This window comes from Thunnus albacares, chromosome 14, assembly GCF_914725855.1.
Source record: "Thunnus albacares chromosome 14, fThuAlb1.1, whole genome shotgun sequence".
NCBI lineage: Eukaryota > Metazoa > Chordata > Actinopteri > Scombriformes > Scombridae > Thunnus > Thunnus albacares.
Window position 1 is genome coordinate 27,407,583 of NC_058119.1, and position 22,473 is coordinate 27,430,055.

At 40.4% G+C, this 22,473-nt stretch overlaps 1 protein-coding gene across 2 annotated transcripts in view; it reads right to left on the reverse strand.

The window, feature by feature from the left end:
• atrnl1a (attractin-like 1a) overlaps positions 1-22,473 on the reverse strand; it is a 322,517-nt gene that overhangs the window by 38,256 nt on the left and 261,788 nt on the right. For both annotated transcript variants that reach the window (XM_044372295.1, XM_044372296.1), the window contains one exon: positions 17,166-17,261. In XM_044372295.1, coding sequence (XP_044228230.1) covers positions 17,166-17,261 — 96 coding nt within the window. The remainder of the gene's footprint in view (positions 1-17,165; positions 17,262-22,473) is intronic.

Consider the following 22,473-nt stretch of genomic DNA (forward strand, 5'->3'; position numbering starts at 1 on the left):
TGTTTTCACCTCTTCTCTCTCTTCATTTGTCTCTGCTTGTTTATTCCTCTCTCTCTCTCTCTCTCTCTCTCTCTCTCTCTCTCTCTCTGTGTGTGTCATTTCCTCCTCTCTCCTTTCTCCTCCCAGTCCTCAGAGTGTGGGACACCGGGTCACATCCTTGTCTCCGCACACCTGCATATTAAGCATATTGTATGAATGGGTTGTGTTTATGTGGGAGTGAATGAGAGAGATGGGTGAATGTGTGTGTATGTGTGTGTGTGTGTGTGTGTATGTGTGTGAGTGTGTGTGAGTAGGCGGTTGCGTTGAATTTCCATTTTAATCAGCACGTCGGTGAGCGAACAATCCTATTACCGCGAGGAAGGACAGAAGGGCCACTTCACAACCTCTCTCTCTCTCTCTCTCTCTCTCTCTCTCTCTCTCTCTCTCTCTCTTCCCCTCACCCTCGTCCAGTCCCTCTCCATCCCTCTCTCTCTCTCTCTCTCTCTCTCTCTCTTTCTCTCTGAGACGACAAATTAATCATCTCTCTAATGCTTCATGAAAGCCAAACTTTTTTTTTTTTTTTTTTTTTGGCCTCTTCTTAATTCGGGAGGTGGAGTATATCTTTCATTCACCCCCTCCTCCTCCTCCTCCTCCTCCTCCTCCTCTTCCAGACACACACACACACACACACACACACACACAAAGACACACACACTTTCTCTGTCCTCTCTACTTCTCCTTTCACTATTAGTGTTTGAAAGATTAATGTGTTTTCTGCCTGTCAAGGATGTGAAGTTGCATTCACAGGGGAGGATATAAACACAAATACTGTATATACCTGGATGCACACACACACACACACACGCACGCACTCGCATGGTATAAATGTATACACGTGCACGCCGAGACGCATGTGCACACATGAACTCATGTAATAACGCTCCGAAGACCATCATCATTCCTGAAAATGTTTGTCCCCCCCCCCCCCCCCCCTCTCCAAATTCAGTATTGACGGACTGTAGAGGAGGAGGGTTGGAGGTATCGATCAAGGAGAAAAGAGGAGAACAGAGAAACACACTCATCATTAAGAAGGCAGGGAAGAAAAGGCTATACACTGAGGAAATAGCCTATAGCCTAATGAGAAAGAATATGGTTGCCAGGTACCACGCCATAGTCTGGTTCCACACCTCTGAACCCGCCCAATACGCCTGGAAATTGTGTCAGTGATTTAAAAAAAAAAAAAAGGGGTCTGGTTTTGCTCTTGTGAGTGTCTTTTTGTCCATTTGAGCGAAACAACAACAGCCAATCAGGGCCTTAGTTGGTGAGATTGAGATTGTTAAAACAGTTGGGACAAATTGATCTAAAGCATCGTTAAGGTCTCAAACTAACTGCTTGTAGGATCATATAACAGCATCTCAAAACCCAACTTTCTGGTGCCAGAATCGGGAGTGAACCTGCAGTGAACCTCCTTGGTCAGGTGGGCTAAAGGTTAAAATGAATGTTTATTATATGAACTTGTTAATTGGTTTCCAATTAAAAAAACATGTAGAAAGTCAATGGTTGCTTTCGTAGAAAAATAACTTTTGTTAAAGGTTCTCTGTGGAGTTTTTGGCCTCTAGTGATGCTGTGGAGCCAAAGATATACATGCACGTGCATACAAGTGACCTGTTACACAGTCCTACCAATCGTTTCAAAGTGTTTCACTGATCTAAAGGTGGCTATAATGTGCCGAGAAACGCAGCAATGCACCGACAAAGGCGGAGAAGAAGAAGACGGCAAGCTAGTAAACACCGATGTAAAGAATGAAAGATTTAAAATACTTAAATCAGTCGTCCAAATGAGGAAGCTAATTGATTCAACACATTTGTTAGATCACAAGGACACACACAATGCGTTTTGGTGAGTGACAGTGATTGTATTCCTAACTTTTGTTTGTTTACAGCAGGGATGTGCAGAGAGTCCAGTATTTGTATTTGTAACTGTATTTGTTGAGGCAGCAAAAATTATTTGTATTTGTATTGGAATAAAATTGAAAAGAGGCTTAAAAATCCTGTTTTTGTATTTATTATGCTTTTAATTTTAGAAGATTAAAGCGTTACAATAAGTGTTCATGAATAAAGGGTTAGGGTTACGTTACGAAGGAGGTCCCCACATTGGGTCTCGAACTGGAGTCTCCCAGATCAAAGACGACTGCGCTGATTACTGAGCTAAAACTTTACTCATCGACTCATTGCAGACAGACCTCTACCTATTTATACACCTGTAACACAGAGACAGAACACCATGTAACATGTAGAAGAACTTCAAAGGTGATTCTTGCTTTGCACTTTTCATTTTTTGCCTATTTTTGACAACCTAACTTTGTGGAAAGGAGAAGGCGAACAACAGGTTATGGAGAGTCCATTTGGGACTTACCCCTGATAGATGTAACAGTGGAACAGAGGAGATAATGATGTAACCCACCTGCAAACTGGTATTTGACATGTTTTGTTTTTTTTCTTCCCAAAAACAAATATTTGTATGAAACAAATATTCGTATAAAACCCACTATTTGTGCTTTGCCAAATAACATATTTGTATTCGGGCACACCCCTAGTTTACAGGAAAACTTCACAGGACACCATTAAACTTGTGTTTGTTCCTCAAACGCCATCTTTGTATGAAGTTTTCATCAGACACCAGTATTTTTCTGTCCATGAGAGAGATGCCAGTGAGACAGTGAGCCTGATGATGAGTAAAGATGAGGTCTGACGGTCTGGGTTCTTCAGTGCACTGTTGACTTGGTCCTCTGAGGTGTTTTGAGGAAACCTGACCCAGAAATGGTTATTTACTCTGCTCAGAGTTTGCCACTGCTGAGCAAAAAAAAAAAAAAAAAAAAAAAAAGGCCAAGCACACCAACCGTCCAGGATGAATTGTTTGAGTGTCTCGTGGGCGAATCTTGGTGAAATGCAATTCAGCATAAAGGCCAAAAGCCCTTTAGCTCACAAGCGTCTCGCTGCAAGCAAAAAAGGAAAATACAGAGCATAAAGGAGACGGTATTACTGTCTTTTTCTCTGACTGTCAGTTTTACTTCTGAGCTGAGTCAACCCACTCTGTTTTGCACTGTTTTTTTTTTCTCTCCTTTGCAATTCTTCCCACTTCCAGAATAAAAACATCTCCTGTAATAAACAAAGTTCACCGTGAGTCAGATTAATTGCTTTTCTATTGAGTCTAATTTCTTTCTTCCTCTCTATAACAATTCATCTGTCTGCTACGCTCCTTTTTGTTTGTTGGGTTTAGTTCAGATGGATTCCAATTTTGTCACATTGTCACATCAAAACAAGACAATAAAATGAAGACCAATGAAGATGTGTTATTGCTACAGCATTGTGATGCTTACTGAACAGCAGGGCCAGCAGGATGATCTTTTATAGAATATACAGTTTACAGCGTAACTCCCAAAACAAGACTTTATGCCTACATGACAAAATAAGTTATATGTCATTATTCTATGACATCCCAGATGTGTTTTTGCTGATCTAGTGCCCTCATAGGAGGGAAAATGCACACCGCAGCACTTTATGCCAAGTTTCAATTCAAGTCAGGGATAGATTGACAATAGTTTTAAAAAAAAACAACAACAACTAGGAAATACAGTAAAAAACAAATCTTTAAACCTGCATTAACTGATTTTTTGGCCACTTGGGGGCAGCAGAAACAAGTAGTGAACACAACTGTGACTTGTTAGCAAACAGTTGTTTATTTCCACATCCAGCAGTTACGGAGCAACATTATCATTCATGTGGAGTCGTGTTTCTGTCCAACTGGTGAATCTAAGTCCAATATTTGCTCTCTTTTAGCTCTGTTTTTACTCTCTACCAACTCCTGAGGGAAATATCTGACTCTTTAGCTGCTAAATGCTCCACTATGTTCACCAGCTAGTCTACAGCTAACTGTCTGTTTTCCTTTTGGTGCTGAGCAGATAGTGTACAGTGGCTTTTTACAGCTTTTTCTCTGAAAACAGCTGCCTGCTACGGCCCAAAAATGACACTATGAGAGCGCTGGGAGTGAACTAGGACAGTAAAGTTGCAGCCGCACAGATAAACAATGAGCTGAAACTCACTATAAAGCTCCGTAAAGCTGAGCGGAGCTGCAGAGCCATGTTCAACACATTACACACTGACATTTGATACATACATTATAAATATATATTATAACCGCTTTAACACTGAATCCTCAAACTGAACTGAACTAGAATCCAAGACTAAAAACCATCATAACCATCATAAACATCAATGATACAATGTATTACTGATGTGGTTTTGAAAGGTGGTGTAATCATTTTGCGTAAAAAAAAAAACGAACAATATATTTAGTGACCACAAATCTCTGTACCAAACTAAAAAAAAAGATAAATATCAACAGAGTAACACCTAAAAAACAATACTTACTGTAGTTAGGAGACAGGAAGCAAACTGCATTCACACACATAAGAGAATAAAATGTATTTTACCTGCTATGTGTGTTTCACATCTGTGACAAATTGCTCACATGGTTCGGGGTTGTATTTCATGATGTGACTCACTCCAACACACACGTATACAGGCACACACTCACACACACACACTCTCACACACACTCACACACACACATATACACACCACACACCTCACCTCTAACCTGCTGAAGCTCTTATTGGCAGACAGTATCCATCTGTTCCCTTGCCAAGGAAACCACTTCTGCTGCGTTCAACTCAATTTTACTCACTTCAGCTCTCGTCTAACGTGCACACAAACTGTAGACACACACACACACACACACTACTTTATTCTATGTTCACATAGTTTTTTTTTTCTTTCCTATATACATAATATGTCGCCTCTGTGCATCCCAAAACTGAGAATCCAGACATGCTGGCAAGGTCCCTCTCTCTCTCTCTGTCTCTGTTGCTCCCTCTCTCTCTCTCACACACACACACACACACACACACACACACACAGTTCCTTCACTGGCTGAGTGTTCAGGACATAATGGGTGCGCCTGCTTGGTCAGCTGAACCTGAAACTGGCACTAAACTATATGATGGACAGAGTAAGACAGAGGGAGAACAAGGAGAGTGGGGAGGAAAGGAAGATGGATTGTACACCAGGAGGGAGAAGGAAAAAGAAGGGAGGAGAGGAAACAAATTATGAAAGATTTTAGAAGGAAGGGATGGACAGGCTGGGAAAAAGATGAAGGAGAGGAAAGAGAGAACTGGAGGAGGACAGGAACAAAGAGCAAGAAGAGAAACTGACTGAAGATTGATAGACAACATCAAACTAAATAAATGTCAAATTTTTCAGCGTATTCCTGTTCTCCAAGTGCCTTCTTTCATTTGAGCGATTCAGCTGTGATCTCTTAAAGGAAGTGAAATCCAAAATTTAAGGCTATAACCTCTTAAAATGAAGCAGGTTTACTTGTTGCTCACTATGCTTGTAGCCTTATTACGGACATTCTTGAACAGTTAAACTAAAGCTTGATTTTTGTGCTTGTCAGGTTGTTTCTGCTTCTTGAGTCGTCGTGCGACCTCTCAGAATTTATCTTGACCCCCAGACTGGAAACCACTGAACTAAGATATCTGATTCAAACTGAAACTAGAGCCACACAAACACAGTGTTTGCAGTTAAGCTTTTTTTTTTTTCCATTGGGTGAATTGGGAGAATTCTTGTGGTTTGCATTTTTATATCAAATTGGACGGTTAAAGTGGACTAAATTCTGTCAAAACATAAGATTTTAAGTGTTTGAGAATATGAGTTTTTTACATTTTTACCATTTGACTCAATGGGAAGAGCATGAGATTAATGTTTTACCATTTTTTAGTACTTTAGTACATATTGTAACATACTGATATCATATCAATGCCTTAATAAGTGAAGTTTGTTGGCTCATTAGACCCATAAACTTAGATAAATATTAAACACTAATATCATAGCTTTTAAACTTATTTACAGCTAAATGGTGGCAAACTATATGTAACTGTAAAACCATTTATTGGAAGTTGTAATAAACCTTAATTTACTGCATTTCTCTGACAAGCAGAAATATCTGGGATCCACATGTTTATGATTTCCTTGAGTAAAAAGTGAAGGGACAGGTGGTAGTGAGCCTGGATGTGAGCTATAAAAGAAGTGTGAAAGGCTCGTAAAGAGTCCAGAACATCTGAAACATTGTGATACCGACGCCGCTGCGGATAGTGTCAGTTCAACAGAATACAGGCTGAAAATAAAATATGGTTTTATGAAGTTTGAACAAAGATAAAAATGAAACATCTGTTTGCTCTATCTGAAATATGAAGGGGGGGAGGTATGTATGGTGAAAAAGGCAAGATGTTCTTTACAGCTAAGAACAACAACAAAAAAAAGTGTCTCTGACTGATAAAAAAGTATTAAAAACAAACCATGAATGAAATAATTCTGCAAAAACTCTAAAATATAAGACAAAGTCCCAGTCATAAAATGTTGACAGCCACATTTTTATAGCCCTGTTTTTGTGTGTGTGTGTCTCCTCAGCAAGAGGTTGGTCACAATTTCAAAAAAAAAAAAAAAAACTAAACTAAAAGAAAGTGAAAGTACAGTTTCTAAGTTGATCTGACAGCCCTGAATCATCTTTAGGTTCTCGGCAGCACTGGAGGAGAGGACAACTGACTTCAAATACATATCTGACCATATGTGAGATATGTATTTCTGTAAATACAAACAAGAAGAATCCAGCTTATATAAGGAGTTCAGCTGTTTAACTGTGGCCGCAATTCTTCAGGTGAACAACTACACATCTGCACATGTGCATGAGACATGTGAGAGGACATGGAGGAGCGTCTAATTTGATAACTGTCCTCTTAGAAATAAGCCGACTACGTTCCACTACATTTGATTCAGTGGTTGGCAGAGGCTGTGTCGCCATATTTTGGCAAAAATATAAGAGTTTCGAACACATCGACACTTAAGACAGACGTGGAGAATAGGGGTGTGCCTGAATACAAATACATTATTCTGCAAAGCACATATAGTGGGTTTTATATGAAAATTTGTTTCATACAAATATTTTTAAAAGTATTTGTTAGGTAGAGGACTGTCTGCGAAGAGGTGATGAGTAAAGTTTTAGCTCAGTAGTCAGCGCAGTCGTCTTTGATCTGGGAGACTCCAGTTCCAGACCCGGTTTGGGGACCTCCTTCATGAGGTAGTTTATTCATGAACACTTATTGTAACACTTTAATTTTCTAAAATTAAAAGCGTAATAAAAGGAAAAACAGGATTTTTAAGCCTCTTTCCACTTCTATTCGAATACAAATACAAATAATTTTTGCTGCCTCAACAAATACAGATACAAATACTGGACTCTCTGCACATCCCTATACTGTACATTCAGTTTTTTTTGAGGGGGCACAGCTTCACAATCACATGTATATTTTAATGCTCACATGAAACCACATTAAATATATAAAACTGTAACTGAATGACACTTTATGGACAAAAAAAACAATATTAAGATGCTGATCCCATCAGCAGGAGATACTTATTGTTGTGTTTTATGAGTCTGTACATGTTTGATGATCATTTTGCTATAACTTAACATCAAAAATTGTACTTCTCCCTTACTGAGCACTTGCCATTATTCGTCCTCACCATGAATCACTTTATTGATAACTGCAAAGGGATAAAATTGCTGGTAGGAAGAAAGAAAAAAACAAAGAAAACAGAGAAAAACAAACTGCTTCAGTTTTTTTTTTTTTTAACTGTATGTCAGGAGTATTATTTTCTGTGCATGAACTCCTTTTTTTTCCAGAAAAAAAAAAAACTCCTAAAAAATAAACATTGTGGAATGTATCTCAGAGAGACAGACAGACGGAGTAGAAAGAAACAGATAAACAGAGAGGGATAACGAGACACAGAGAAAGAGAGATGGCTGAAGACAGTCAGTCTGTTTGCTCAGCTGATGCTGCTGCTGCTGCAGGTGTTTCTCTTGCAGCCAATGAAAAAACGTGTGGCCTCGGACACTTTTTTCTAATCTGTCTGATGATAAAAAAAGAAGAAGAAAAAGAAGAAGAGCGGGGGAAAAAAAAGGCCTCTTTGTTAAAGCGCAAAGAGAACATGAAGAGGAATGGGTTTGTTTTAGCCTCGTTAGTGTTGACAGAGGTGTGAGTTATTGAGTTAATAACATTGCTGTGTATTTGTGTGTGCGAGAGAGTCTGCGGCCATGCCTATCACTTGTTATACACACACACACACACACACAAAGAGCCACAGGTGACTGCGAAGCCAAAGTAAACCAAAGGAGCGTACATGCAATCGTCTACCACAAATACAAATCTGTGTGTTTTCATGTGTTTGTACATATTTTTTCTTTCCTGCCTGATGGAAGCTTCTATGTTATCTGATAAGCCCTGCAGTGGTGTGTGTGTGTGCAGGTACTGTAAATCAGTATTTAGTCCTGTGTTTTTCTACCAAACATACATTACTCCCAGGTGTCATAAATATTCTTAATCTGCTTCTTTGCCATCATCGCCCCTCCCCTCCTCCCATCTCCCTCCACCCACCTCCCCTCCTTTCCTGAGGCATATTAAATCCCAGCAATTGAAGAATAAATACGCCACATTAAAAACATAAGATATGAAATTGATTCATTCTTTTCTTTAAATAGCGTTATGAAAACAGGAGACTGTCGTTAATCAGCGGCAAGGTGGGGGACTGCTTTTTCTCGCGGGGCGGAGGCGTGCAGATGCTAGTTGCTGTGGGGCTCATCAGCTTTACGACGTAACGGCGGTACTTTATGGAGGCAGTGGAAACCATCGATTTATGCTGATGACTTTGCCTGTGTTCTGTAATGCAGCCATGACACGCTGTAAAGCTCTGATCAAGTTAGGGAGTGGAGGAGGGTGGCCTTTTTTGCTGGAAAACAGGGCCATATACTCTGTGATGTAGTGGCTTTTACCGCCGTTTAACATATGGAGTCTTGCGGTTAGAAAGACGCAGGAGCCCATTCGCTACTGTAAGCATCTTACTATTCAATGGCATCTCACAAATATATGGATATAGAGTATTTATATTTCAGGAGTTTATTGTTGTTATTGCTATTGGTGGAAGGCAGAATTAGTGTTTCAGTGAATCAGTTTTAAAGGGGACATATACTTTTTGTGATTTTTTTTTTTTTTTTTTTTTTTTGTTAAACATGGTCAAAGTTCCAAAACTTGAGCTGAACTTATGTAAAAATGTCACCTTCAAGTAAAAAGCCAGGGCTTCTGCTCTGAATGCTTGTTGTCGGATCAGATTTCAGCTCAAACATGTAAGGATGTATTTGAGAAGTTTCCTGTCAAGAACAGGAAAGAAGAACCAAAATCCGACAACTATTGTTGTTGTTTACGTCGCCTCCCAAGCAGAAGCCTGCCGAGTAGCAGCTTGCAGAAGCTAACCAGTCAAAACAAAGTGGCCTCATTGGCAGACGGGGCCTTAAAGAGACAGGAGCTAAAACGGCCTGTTCAGACAGAGGCTGAACCGAGGGGCTGCATAAAGGACGAGTAGAAGATAAATAAGGAGGTTTTTTCACTGTAAATCATGCAAAGATATTCCAGTAGAGCCCCAGAATACAAATAGAGAGCTGGGAATGTTCATGATGTGTCCTCCTTTAATAAATCAACAATGTTTATGTGTTTATGTGAAGCCTTGGATAACACTTATACAGCTCTTAATTGGTCCACCTCCAAATAATTAATTCTAATCAGTTGCTAGTGTAGGATAGACACTATTAGTCAGTGCACAAGAGGCCAACTGAACATGCAAAATATGAAATTTGTCTACAGGCAAGCAGCGATTCAATATACTGTAAATGGATAATAAAGTTTCCAATATTATACCACAGATGAATTTACTTTAGGAATTATGGACTAGTAAAATAAAGGATAACTTTTCCTAAATAGGCCTTTTTCACAGACAACATTTTGACATGTCACAGCGGTATAAGTATAAGCACATGTGTAAATAATAAAAGAATGAATGACAGCTGATTTCCAGGTACCTGCTTCAGTTTCAGGGTCTTAAAAATGTCAGCTGTGAAAAACGTCCATTCCCCCAAACTACAAAAAACATACTTTCTCACCTACCTTTAGTTGTATTTATTACATAAATATACAAGAGCTGCTAATCAAGAGTTGCTCTAACATATACAGACATAGACTTAAAAGCAATCAAACATTTTTATACTTTTATTATATTCCACTAGATTTCGGCAGCATATAAAAGTACAGCACAAGTTCATTAAAATGAGATACTGTAAAAATAGCATCTGGTTTCTGCCTTTGCCAGGTTGGAGTTTGTCGTCCTTTGGAAACAGATAATTTACAAGAGTTTGGATGAAATTGAACAGACCAACACATCTCCTTCCAGCTGTGACAGATGTAATCTGTATCATTAACCTATCTCAGACAGCTCACCATGAGGAAACTTTCTTCTCACAACACTGACAGGAGTCTGCCCAATGTGTTTTTTTTTTTTTTTTTTTAAACATTTTGTTTGAAGAGTATAATTGCACGTCTTTAGAGGACAGAACAAAAAATTCCTTCCAGCTGTGACACACGTAGCTGTATCATTATAACAGATTAACTGAGCCCAGACACCTCACCATGTGAAAACTTTCTTCAAATAGAAATGATAGAAGGCTCTCGTTCCGAAGAGTACCTATAATTGCGAGTCCTCCGAGGACAGAAAAGATGTTTTTGAAGGAATAACCACCTGGAGAGCATTTTAAGTTCATCCTTGATGTGTCCTGGGGAATCTGAGCGCACCACACGTCTACATGAATTTATACATAGTATTGTGATGGATCCTTAAAGTCGTTTGTTCTTAAAGAGACAGAGAGTAAAAAGACTTTGCGGTTTGAACACAGATGCTTCAGACTTTAACTTCTGAAAGGACACCTAAGAGGGAAGCTCGGGGGACGGCGTCGACTTCTACTGTGCAAGAACAAACGGTATTTAAGCATATGGCAGCACAAAAGAGCACCTGACATGAATCAGACACAAGGTCGCCCGAAGATCTCCTCTTTAAATACTTCCGCGGAGCCTGAGGTGTGGCTCTCCTACCTCTTTCACCAGTTGCTGATATCACAAGTGAAACTGAAATACAACTGGCAACCCTACTACTGGTGCCTGTTTTCCTTTTTCTGCTTCTTTTTTGTCTTTGCATAGTGTTTTTTTAGATGTAGGAATCATTGACAATGGTTCTGGAGATATAAAGAAGGGGATAACATGACAAAAATGGAAGGAAATGGCTTCCCACATTGAGCTGTTTATAAAATGTTGACTGCAGATATGCAATTGAGGAATAGAATCTCTGTATAATATAAAATAAATAACAAAAAGAGCACAACTCAGCATAATTGTTATGCATCAAATTGCACCGCGCTCCTTTGCATGGAATTATATCTTCATCACCTAATTTGCTCACCTTCCCATCCCTCCGATGTATACCAAATCACTGTGCCAGTATGGAGACAACAGGTGTTGTGTTGCTTGCTCGCTGTCTAAACATGGCATGAAATGGGGTGATGATGACTCTATTTGTTTAAGCGTACTCTGTCGCTCTGCGTAAGCGGGACGACATTAAATAGCGGGGCAGCATGGAAATGTTCCCTTTCCATCATTCATTACACAATTATGCTAAGCTCCATGCTTGACTATGAACCAGATGTTGTGTAATTAACCTCAATGTGAAGATAGTGTTCTGCCCCATTGTGTCTCACCTTCAAGAATGAAATGGAAACCGGGCTGAGGCCGAGATAAGGGGGTGGGGGAAGGTACTCTGGAGGTTTCCACAGGCACCTGAACCAAACTGAACTGAGCCAAGTCCAACCTGGTCAAAACAGAGCTAAAACTAATTAAACATCATGTGCAGATAGTCTTCCATACTATTGTCTCTATAACCTTCAGCTTAAACCGTGAGAGGAGATGAAACCTCAAGCGGGGAGGGCAGATATGTGAAGGTGGACTTTGGTTTAGTGGGCAGTCGGGTGGACAGGATTTGGAATTTTAAAATATTACGATAACAAATGTCTAAAAATTGAAAATATCCCTTAATTTAAAGACTACTGGAGGCTTCAGCAGTAATTTAAACTCAAGAAAACACTAATTAGTCACTTGCATATGATGTTTAAAAAGGTTGATAGATCCCAAACACAATCTATTCTCATCTGATGAAAATTGAACTTAATATATGATTTGTGCTACTTATTCTAACAGTATTCAGACTAAAAGATTGTTATGCAGAGCTGCATTTCCACACAGTGCCAGCTAGAGATATTAATATTGTGGTTTGTTATTAGTTTTTGTTTCATCCAGATATTAAAGTGTTTCCTTTAAGTCTAATTCTGCATCTAAAATGAAGTCATTTGAATATCACACTGACTTGAAAATACTAAATTTTCTTGAAAATACTAAATGGAGAAAAGTCTATCACCCTCTCTGCGTTTACTAAAATGTCAAACATGTGAGCTGAGTGCTCAGTAGTGTTTGTTTTGAGCTCAACGTGTATCTAATAAATCCTTCCATGCAAATGTGTTTGCGTGTCGTTTGATAAATGAGGTTTATTGTTCCCTTGGCTTTCATTCTGGCTGATTGACCTCTCAAATCTCCTGCAACATCTGTCACCTGGTCCGCTGCGGCATTAAGGTGGTGTGACAGAGCTCAGGGGTCAGAGTTCACTTCCCCATAATGCAACACTTCTATCAGGATTATTAATATGTTGAAACGACTCACGTCAAGGCAAGGTCGGTTAAATTACTACCTTACACGTCTTATACAATATAACAGTATCTAAGAAACATTATCAATCATTTTCCAAAAGATAAAGATGATCATCAGTATTTAGTAGCACTAACTGATGAAGGGTGATGAAATTCACTTGTCCTGTACGTGCAGATTCCTTTATTTGATCGTTCCTCGCTCCTCACTTCATCCAGAAATCGTTCCGGTCCACCATCATGAAGGTCGTATTTCTGCTCTGAGGATCGAGGAAAGATCTCTCCTGGGGAGGCTTGAGTAAGAACACATCAGACCAACTTTTGCGGAAGTCTTTTACCAGCCAGCACATTCCTTTACTGGAAACTAGTTAGTAATTGGACAGTGCAGTCACTGCAGTCTTATACTGGAGTGGACAGACAGATTTATTTTATTTGTTTTCTGATTCATCATCTAGTTAAAAACTGTGGGTCTGTATCAACAAAAGAACCATAAACAACCTTCTTCTTTTATTAAAAAGATGTTTTTTTTCTTTTCATGATCTGTTATTTGCCCCTTTAATTTTTTATCATGGCTGATATTATAGTCGGGGAGAGGAGGATGAGAGTCTGTTGTCACTCAGCAAGAAACACATTTTAATTGCTTATCGTCATTTCCATTCAGTCACGTGTGAGGCTGGAAATCCCCGTGCGTTGGGTAGGAACTATAGTTCATGTGAGATACATATTTACATAATTTCCACATTTCTGAAAACATTTGGCCTCATAAATAATGTATACAGTTTGTAAGACATTCTAATCATAATGTTATTAAATAATGGATTTACGATCAGAATATCAATAAATGCAGATGCAAAATAATTAATAAATAGGATAAACGCATTCTGCCAGCAGAAATAGTTCATGTGCATTCAGCAACTGAACAGAACTGATCTGTACACTGTATAAATACAGTGTATTCATGTTTATTCATGTGTATTCGTGTTTATTCTGCTCTGTTAGGGGTAACTGTACGCCTTTATTTTTATTTGGACACTTCAAATGTATGTGTTGACACAAAGTCCAAACCATCAAAGGTAGCTACAGAGCTATTAAAGCAGACTGACAGCAGATTCTGTCATCAGAAATGGACGTGTCTTCACAAGACTGTTCACTGTTCACTAAAATCGTGTTTCCTTGTTTACTCCCTCCTCACATCTTTTCCTTGTGTCTCTCCTTGCATCTTCAGTAGGTGGGACTAAGACGCAACGTGGATGGAATTAAAGGAATTAGTGTGTACTCACAGTGTAACTTCCAGCAACACTGTTCCTATACATTTCACCAGGACTCTACTGGCTTATCCATAGTCATCCTGTCCACTAGGGATGTGCAGAGATCTCAGTATTTGTATTTGTATCTGTATTTTTTGGGGCAGCAAAATTATTTGTATCTGTATTTGTATTCCAATAAAAGTGTAAAGAGGCTTAAAAATCCTGTTTTTGTTTCTGTGACACTTTTAATCCCCACATCGGGTCTTGAACTGGAGTCTCCCAGATCATAGACGACTGCACTGATTACTGAGCTAAAACTTTACTCATCACCTCATTGCAGACAGACCTACCTATTTATACACCCATAACACAGAGACAGCACACCTTGTAACATGTAGAAAGGAACTTCAAAGGTGATTATTGCTTTGTTTTTTTCATTTATTGCTTATTTTTTACAACCTAACTTTGTGGAAAGGAGAAGGGGAACAACAGGTTATGGAGAGTCACTTGGCAGCACTTTGCTTGTGTCAGTAGCTCAGCTTTATCTCTGGGGAACACCCCCAACAAATAATAATTTAAATATTTGTATGAAACAAATATTCGTATAAAACCCACTATTTGTGCTTTGCAGAATAATGTATTTGTATTCAGGCACACTCCTACTGTTCACCATCTCCGCCATCCTCAGACAAGCTACTCTCTACTCTCTATCTTCAAATCTTTATGTCTCATTGTCATATTGGACTATTTGCTATTCACAAAGCACCACTTTACAACTGACATCCACCACACCCCCTCAGGAGAAGGAAACATTTGGTTTGGTGGTTACCCTTTCACTGCAAGTACCAGTGTCATGTTGGATGATGCACTCTGTGATCTCCTCGTACAAGAGGCTGATGTGAGCAGTGGGCCAGCTGCTTCTCTCAGCAACCTCACTCCACTAGCCACACTGCCTTTAGAGGACCCTTCAGGGCCGGTGGGTGAAGGCGACTTGCCAGCATGTTCAAGAGATGAGAAAGCTCTGTCCTCACATGGACAACTAAGTGAAAAGTGCTCGACTGACACCAGCTGCACTCTCGCTCCCTTGCCTGTCACCATTGTTGACGTCAGTATTTCCCCGAGGCTTGATGTGGATGATGTTGTAGAGATGAGCTGCGTTGGCTGCACCTGTTTGGCAGGCAGCACCTCCAACTCCTAGATCTAGCTGGTGATGGGAAGGGGCATTGTCATGTTTCCCCTTGATAGTTAGCATGTCCTCTGACAGAGATCGATAATAAATGGCCAAGCTGGAAGATATAAACTATTAAGAATTTGTTTGTGTGACCAACTGCAACAAAAACTGCAGCCCAAAGACCAATCCTCTCATCTACCACCATTCTAAAAGTACCCTTGATAAAACTACAAACAAGAGCAGTTTGCTAGATGGCTTCACATGCTATCTCACTAGCAAACTTTATGCATTATGTGGACTATATTAACTAGTAGGGATGTGCAGAAAGCCCAGTATTTGTATTTGTATCTGTATTTGTTGAGGCAGCAAAATTATTTGTATTTGTATTTGTGTTCAAATAAAAGTGGAAAGTGGCTTAAAAATCCTGTTTTTGCTTTTATTACACTTTTAATTTTAGAAAATTAAAGTGTAACAATAACAATAAGTGTTCATAAATAAACTACCTTATGAAGGAGGTCCCCACACCAGGTCTGGAACTGGAGTCTCACAGATCATAGACAACTGTGCTGACTACTGAGCTAAAACTTTACTCATCACCTCATTGCAGACAGACCTCTAACTAACAAAATACTTAAAATATTTGTATGAAACAAATATTCATAAAAAACCCATTATTTGTGCTTTGCAGAATAATGTATTTGTATTCAGGCACGTCCCTATTAACTAGTTATGATTTAGTACTGATAGTCTTGACATTTGAAAACACAGCTCGCTATCTATTCCCACAACTTTAAGCCGTTTGTACCCTGTGCAGCCTTATCTTTTGGTACCTCTGCAAGAAATGATGGTAAAAGCCTTGCTACTCTTTTCGAGTTGACAAGACTACATGACAGCGTGTCTTCACACTGCACATTAGGATGACTCTGGGGATTCAAAGCAAGCCAGATGATGTATGTTTCTTTTATGAACCTCTGTCATTTTAATGGGTCACACCTCCATTCACGTCCAATTACAACTGAGTTAAACACTTTTTATTTTCTCACAGGAAATCCTTGCACCACATTTTTCACGAGATCACCCAAAAATTACAACAGGATTCTTGTCAGCTTTCATCTGATCCCCTTGCACTTCCCTAAATGTGCCACAAGCAGAAAGTACCCTGATGGTTTATCCACACAAGTACAGCATTTGTCTGATTAAACCCCACTCATCACTATGTGGGCATGTACAGACTGTGTTTGATTGCCATCTTCCTGATGCTCCTCTTAGGCGAGGACACTTCCACCTTTCTAGAAGATTCTTATACAGCACACTGAGTAATCTCCTCCCCTCACACATTTCAGACGGTGGATTAGGACGGGCTAAGCAGGGCAATCTCTGTAACTTTCTGACATCGACAAACTGACATCCACACCCACTTCACACAGTGATTGGTCAGCTGTGCAGAGATGAGAAAGGAGCCGGGGTTTTGAACTTCTCTCTCTAGCTCTCGTTTTTCATTCTCGACACGACTATTTCTGACACTTTTCATGTTAACAACCGAGTGCAACGCTGTGACCGCTTTCCAGGAGAGACTGTCTGATTGTCTCTCTCTTTTAGCCATTTGGAACAACTATAAACACATTCGATTCCCGACGTGATTAGAAAACACATCATAAGAAGCGGTTCTGAGTGACCGTGAATCGACCATTAGAGTGACGACATCCTGTTGTGTATCCACACACATCCACATAAAAGACCACAACAGCAGTCATGGCAGAAGGTCAGAGGGCCAAATCAATGTCTATGTTGTTATTGTCTCTGTCTCTGTGTGTCAATCATGCCAGTAGGAAGTCTCAGTAACATCCCTTCCAAGTGGGGCTACTATTTCAGCAGGAAGGGTTATGCAAATCAACACACAGCCCTCAACAGCTGTGTGTGTTTTTCCCTACAGCACCATGGATTCCCTTAATATTTTTGTGTGTGTGTGGTCTTTTGGTTTTGTTTATCTCTGCATCCTTATGTGTTTGTGTCTTTTTGCTGACCTGTAGCAGCTCCTCCTGGTCGCCGCCCACCTCCAGCACCACAGCAACCGACGCAAAGGGACGACTGGCCATCTGCTGTCGCTCTCTCATCAGCTGCTATAGAGTGAGACGGGAAAAAAAACAAAAAAAACGAAAGGATTGTTAATTTAACATATACTTTCAGGGAAAAATTTGTACAATAAGACCAAAGTCGCCTACTGTTGGCCACTGAGCAGCTCTACAGGCGCCAACAGGAGGTTAAGTGCCTTCGAGGGGAGAGTGTTGCTCGGTTTCTCCCATCTGGATGGTCAGAAACCAAATTGTTCATAATACTGCTTCTGGAACTGCCAACCATGTGTGATTAAGGAAGAAAAATGGCGGTAAAAAAGGAAGAAAATGTACAAACAGCAGGGTAAGAGGGAGAAAAAAAAAAGTAGAAAGAGAGACAGAGAGAAGGACAGTAGAGGAAGAAAACAGGAAACAATGAAAGGAGGAGGAAGAGGAGGAGGGATGGGTACAAGTGGGGAGCAGAGATCAAAGCGGAACGGTTGATAGACGTGCAGGAGGAAGGTGAAGAGGGTTGGGGAATGGCAGGTGGTGATGGAGGGAGTCAGAGGAGGAGGAGGAGGGCAGGGAAACTTCATTAATGAGGAACTGTCAGATGAACAAAGGCAGACGGCGAGGCCTTTATCAGCATGAGGTCCGAACACCCCCCCACCCCTCCACCCCGACTGAAAACACAAACACAGATACACAGAACAGGAAAAAAAAAACATATTGGGAACACGCAAACACAAAGGCCTCGATATTCCCACACACCGAAACACAAAGAAACACCAGCATCAGCAGAGAAAAGAGGTTTATCTGTACCTGAGGACACACACATAAGAAGTAAGTGGAAAAAAAAAAAAAAACAACACACTCACTGCCCCCTCATCTACCCTCCCCTCTCCATCAAAAGCTCTGTTTCCCAGCTTTTTCCACTTCACTACAGACATGTTAATGGGGTTTTGTTTCTACATTCAGCTCGGGGGTGGCCACCTGTTTCACGCAAAACAAACTCATTTCTGGCCGATTATGCGCCAAGCTCTAATCATCAGTATGTTGCTTGTTGTTTCGGCAAAAAGTGTGCCTGGTCCGCTCCACCCCCACCCGCCGCCGCTGCCGCCACACATCCACAAACACCTCTGATTGGCCGGAAAGGCAAAGGGAGAATCTTGGATGTGACCCATGCAGAAGAGAAAAACTGAGTTTACAGCTGGAGATGGTTTTTCACTAAAGCTAAGATGAATAAGATAGAGATAAAAACAACCAAAAGATCTACAGACACCACACTTACTTCAACATATTAAGTTAGTTGGGAAGTTAAGGATTAGAGGAAAGATAGAAAAACAGACACAGCAAGAAAGAAAGAAAAAAAAGATGAAGCAAAGCAGAAAATCGCCAAAACAAAGAAAAAAAAGGAAAGAAAAATAAGCAGAAGGAGGATGTAGTGAGATTTAAGGAATAAAGTTTAGAATTGGAAGAATGAAAGTAAACAAAAAAAGAGGCAAAAACAGAAAAAAGCACTGAGATGGATTGAAAAAATTAAAAGGAAATGAAGCACAAGAAGGTTGTGAGACGGAAGCAACAACAAAAAGAAAAGAAAGGGAAAGGTAAAGCAGAACAAAAAGAGAGAAAAAAGAAGCGAACCACTCCTAAATGTCAATGGCCTCCACACTCTGTTACCCTCGACCTAAACTGAAGCGGCTCCCCGGTGGTACCCCCCCACCCCTCCACCCCCCTCGCCCGCCCCCCGTGTCCTCTCCTGTTGCTGAATAAAGGCTGTACACTGACATTAACTAGCTGTCAGGTGTTGTGCTTGTGTGCCGCCGGCTGCTGGCTTGTCAGTGTCAGACTCTTTAAGCATGAATGAATACTACACCTGTAGCAACATCGTAGCAGTCAGCCACTCTGGCGGCGGCAGCGGCGAGCGCTCCGCTAGCGTGCCGCCGTGTCGGCTAATGTGATGTCTTCTCTTGTTAGCTGTCACCGCTACGCTAACACGGCTCAGATGACAGTGTGTGCTTGCTAGCATCGCTGTTAGCCTCCTGCTGATGTCAGCTGTGATTTGAAAGAGCCTGCAGGTGAATATATGTGTGTGTGTGTGTATGAGAGAGAGAGAAAGGGAAGCATGTCTGTGCAGTCTGTGAGCTTCAGATGAGGTAATATATCCCCTTGAAACATTTCCAGCTTTTAGAAATGCATCATGTTTTGTTATATTTGTGAATATGTGCAAAAGAGCTGCCATCTGAAAGCAGAATAACTCTACAAAGTAATAAACATGCCAATAAAACAGTGCACAAAGTAGGCTACATGCATGTGTGTGCTTGTGTTTGTATTTATAATTATTTACCTTCTATATTATTTCATAATCTTTTTCTGGCTAATTTTAAAATGCTTTTTAAATTTTGCATAATTCTCAACATGTTTCAGTTTACTGTCACTTAAAGCTGACTGAATTTTAAGTGTAAGTATTTGAAATTTTGGGTTGAGCACGGCCTTTGAAGGCTGCTACTTCGCATAGGTAGACACCATGATTCATCAAATAATTAAGTTAAGAGTTAATTAAGAGTCTATTTGCACAGTTAACGAGACACAGAGAGGAAAAAACAAAGACAAAAGATGGTGCTAGTGAGAGTAAAAATGCTTTTTGTATTTTTTTGAGACAGTTCTCTCCACAAAAAGGACACCATTGGTAATTAAATGCCTTTAAACGATCTATATAAGCCTGCAGTGTTGAGATGGGAGACAGTTAAGTCTGTTGTTTTGTTGTTTTGTAGGCCAAAAGCAGCATACAAAAGTAAAATAAGAGGTAGTCCGCTCGCTGGATATTACAAGCTCCCAAAATATGATGTCATCTTTTTACCTTCCTTACGTAAAACATCAGATGTGTGTTTTTTTCATGTTCTCCTGTCTTTTCTCTGTAACGCCGCAGTGTGAGATTGGCTCAAGATGTACACGCCAGTATATCTAAGTACCTGAACCTTTGTTCACATACTGTATGTGTCACAGTCTGCAGTCTCATCCTCCAGCTCTCTGTATTACTTCTCCCTGGTCATGTTCTTTTCTTCCAACTCCCCAGACCTGCCGTTCTCAAGCTGTCCACCAGATGCTCTCGGACTTTCCCTCCTTTCTCCATCTACACACCTGTTTCCACTCGGTAATCGTCCGCACCTGCTGCCCGTTTCCCCTCATCAGCTCCTCGGTTCATACTGTACACCGGTCTCAGACGTTCATTCCCTGCCCATTCGTCGAAGTTGTTTGATTAGACACTTGCATTCTAGCCATCTTGATCCTGTACTTAACCTGTTCCTGCTGTTTCAACCTTCTTGCCTGTTTATTACCTGCCTGCACCTTCTAACTGGTTAACCTGTTTCGTACAGCCTCCCGTTGCTTCCGTTTCATTAAATGACCTTCTCGTTTCACCTGCCTGTCTCAAGAGTCTGCAACGTTCACCTGTTCCATCCCTCATGTAACAGCGTGCGTTCTCGTGTGAGTTTGTGTGCTGCTGTCGTGTTCTCACATCTCTTTCTCCCTAAAGTCACAGCCTCTGTGTTTGAGAGACAAAATGATCAAGGAGAACTGGGTCATAATCAACAGTGGAATTATGTTTGGATATAAAAAGTAGGAGTGATATTCAGCGCTGAATTTTTAAGTCTAGTGAACATGATTGCATGTGTGTGTTTAGCATACATGGTTAGATTTTTATTCACGTTTGTGCACCTGTGCATGTTCATATTGGTCAAACAGACCACTTGTGTGTGTGTGTGTGTGTTCATTTAATGCCCTCTTTGACAAGTCCTTGAGTGGGTAAGAAGGACAAGGCAGAGGCCATCTTCTCTGTCTGCCTGTCGGGCTGTAAATCAGCCATAAAACGGCTAATTAACTCTGCTGTGCTGTAAACAAGCAACACCACGCTAGACGCCACCAACCCGGATGACAAAAAGCAGGGAGAGAGTAGAGACGTAGCTGTTTGTGTGTGTAGGTGTTTAAGTTAAAGAAGAGAGAAGAAACAACTCTTAGTTTTGTGGTTTCAAGGATTTTCGCCGGATGCCTGAAATTCAAACAGGAAAGTAAAAGCAAACATTTTCTGCAAGTATTTGTCAATATTTCACTCCATATTGAATGCGCCTGTGTTTATCTAGTCTGGAGGGGGAAGCACGGCATCCGAGCATCCATTCATCCATCCATCCATCCATCTCAGCTGGACAGACAGATGCATAAACAGCCAGGGAGGAAAAAATGAATGTGTTGCAACAATGAAGCCAATCACACGGCGAATTATGCTTCACAGAATGCGGCTCAACCAAAGTAGCACCTGCAAGCTCAAATTGCCAGTCCTGTTAGACGGATTGGAAATATCTGTGTAATGTGGTGTTTGCTGATTTCGGATACACTCTTGTGCAAATGACGGGTTTCACAACCCATGGAGTGGTTCACCGCTGCTATGGCTGCAATTAAACTCCGCATCAGCTTTGTGAGGTCAAAACTATAGTAATGTCAACACGTGTGTGTGCATGTACATGTGCCAATGTGTATGTGTTTGTTTGTGTGTTGTTGGGTTAGTTGTGGGGGAAATGATGCAGCTGCATCTACTCTGTATCCTGTGGCAACAAACTGATGTAAACATATACACAAAAACCCTCCGAGTGGTCGTGCCATTTTGGACAGCATGTTGGAACTGCATGTTTGTTTGTCTCTTCTACACAAAAGGTTTTTTAATAACATACACTAAATGACCAGATATGTGTGGACACACATGGGTCACATCATGGTTTGGATTCCAGTAAAGGAATCTTAAAACATTAGCCAGGTGCCCAAATGCACATTGAAAGAGGTTTTGTTTGCTGTAATCATTCCTCCTGTTCATACTGACTATTAAAAGATCCCCTTCCGATACACTTTCAATGTACATGATGAGGGACAAAATGTATTTAAAAGTTCATAAAGAAGCAACCCAGTCGCCAGAAGAAAACGTCGGCATTGAACGTTTCTGCAAACCACAGAAACGTTGAATATATATACGTTTCAACACGTGAAATACATATCATATCAACATTTCTACAAACGTAGCATATTAACATTTCTACCCGTTGAATAATGATGTTTTAACTTACTAACCTCCTCCTACTATATAGGAAAGATCAGCTCATATGGATCACATGTGAACTACGTTACTTTAGAAATGTTGAGATGATACGTATTTTGGAAATGTTGATATGCTAAGTATTTCACGTGTTGAAACGTAGATATTCAACGTTTCTGTGGTTTGCAGAAGCGTACAGTG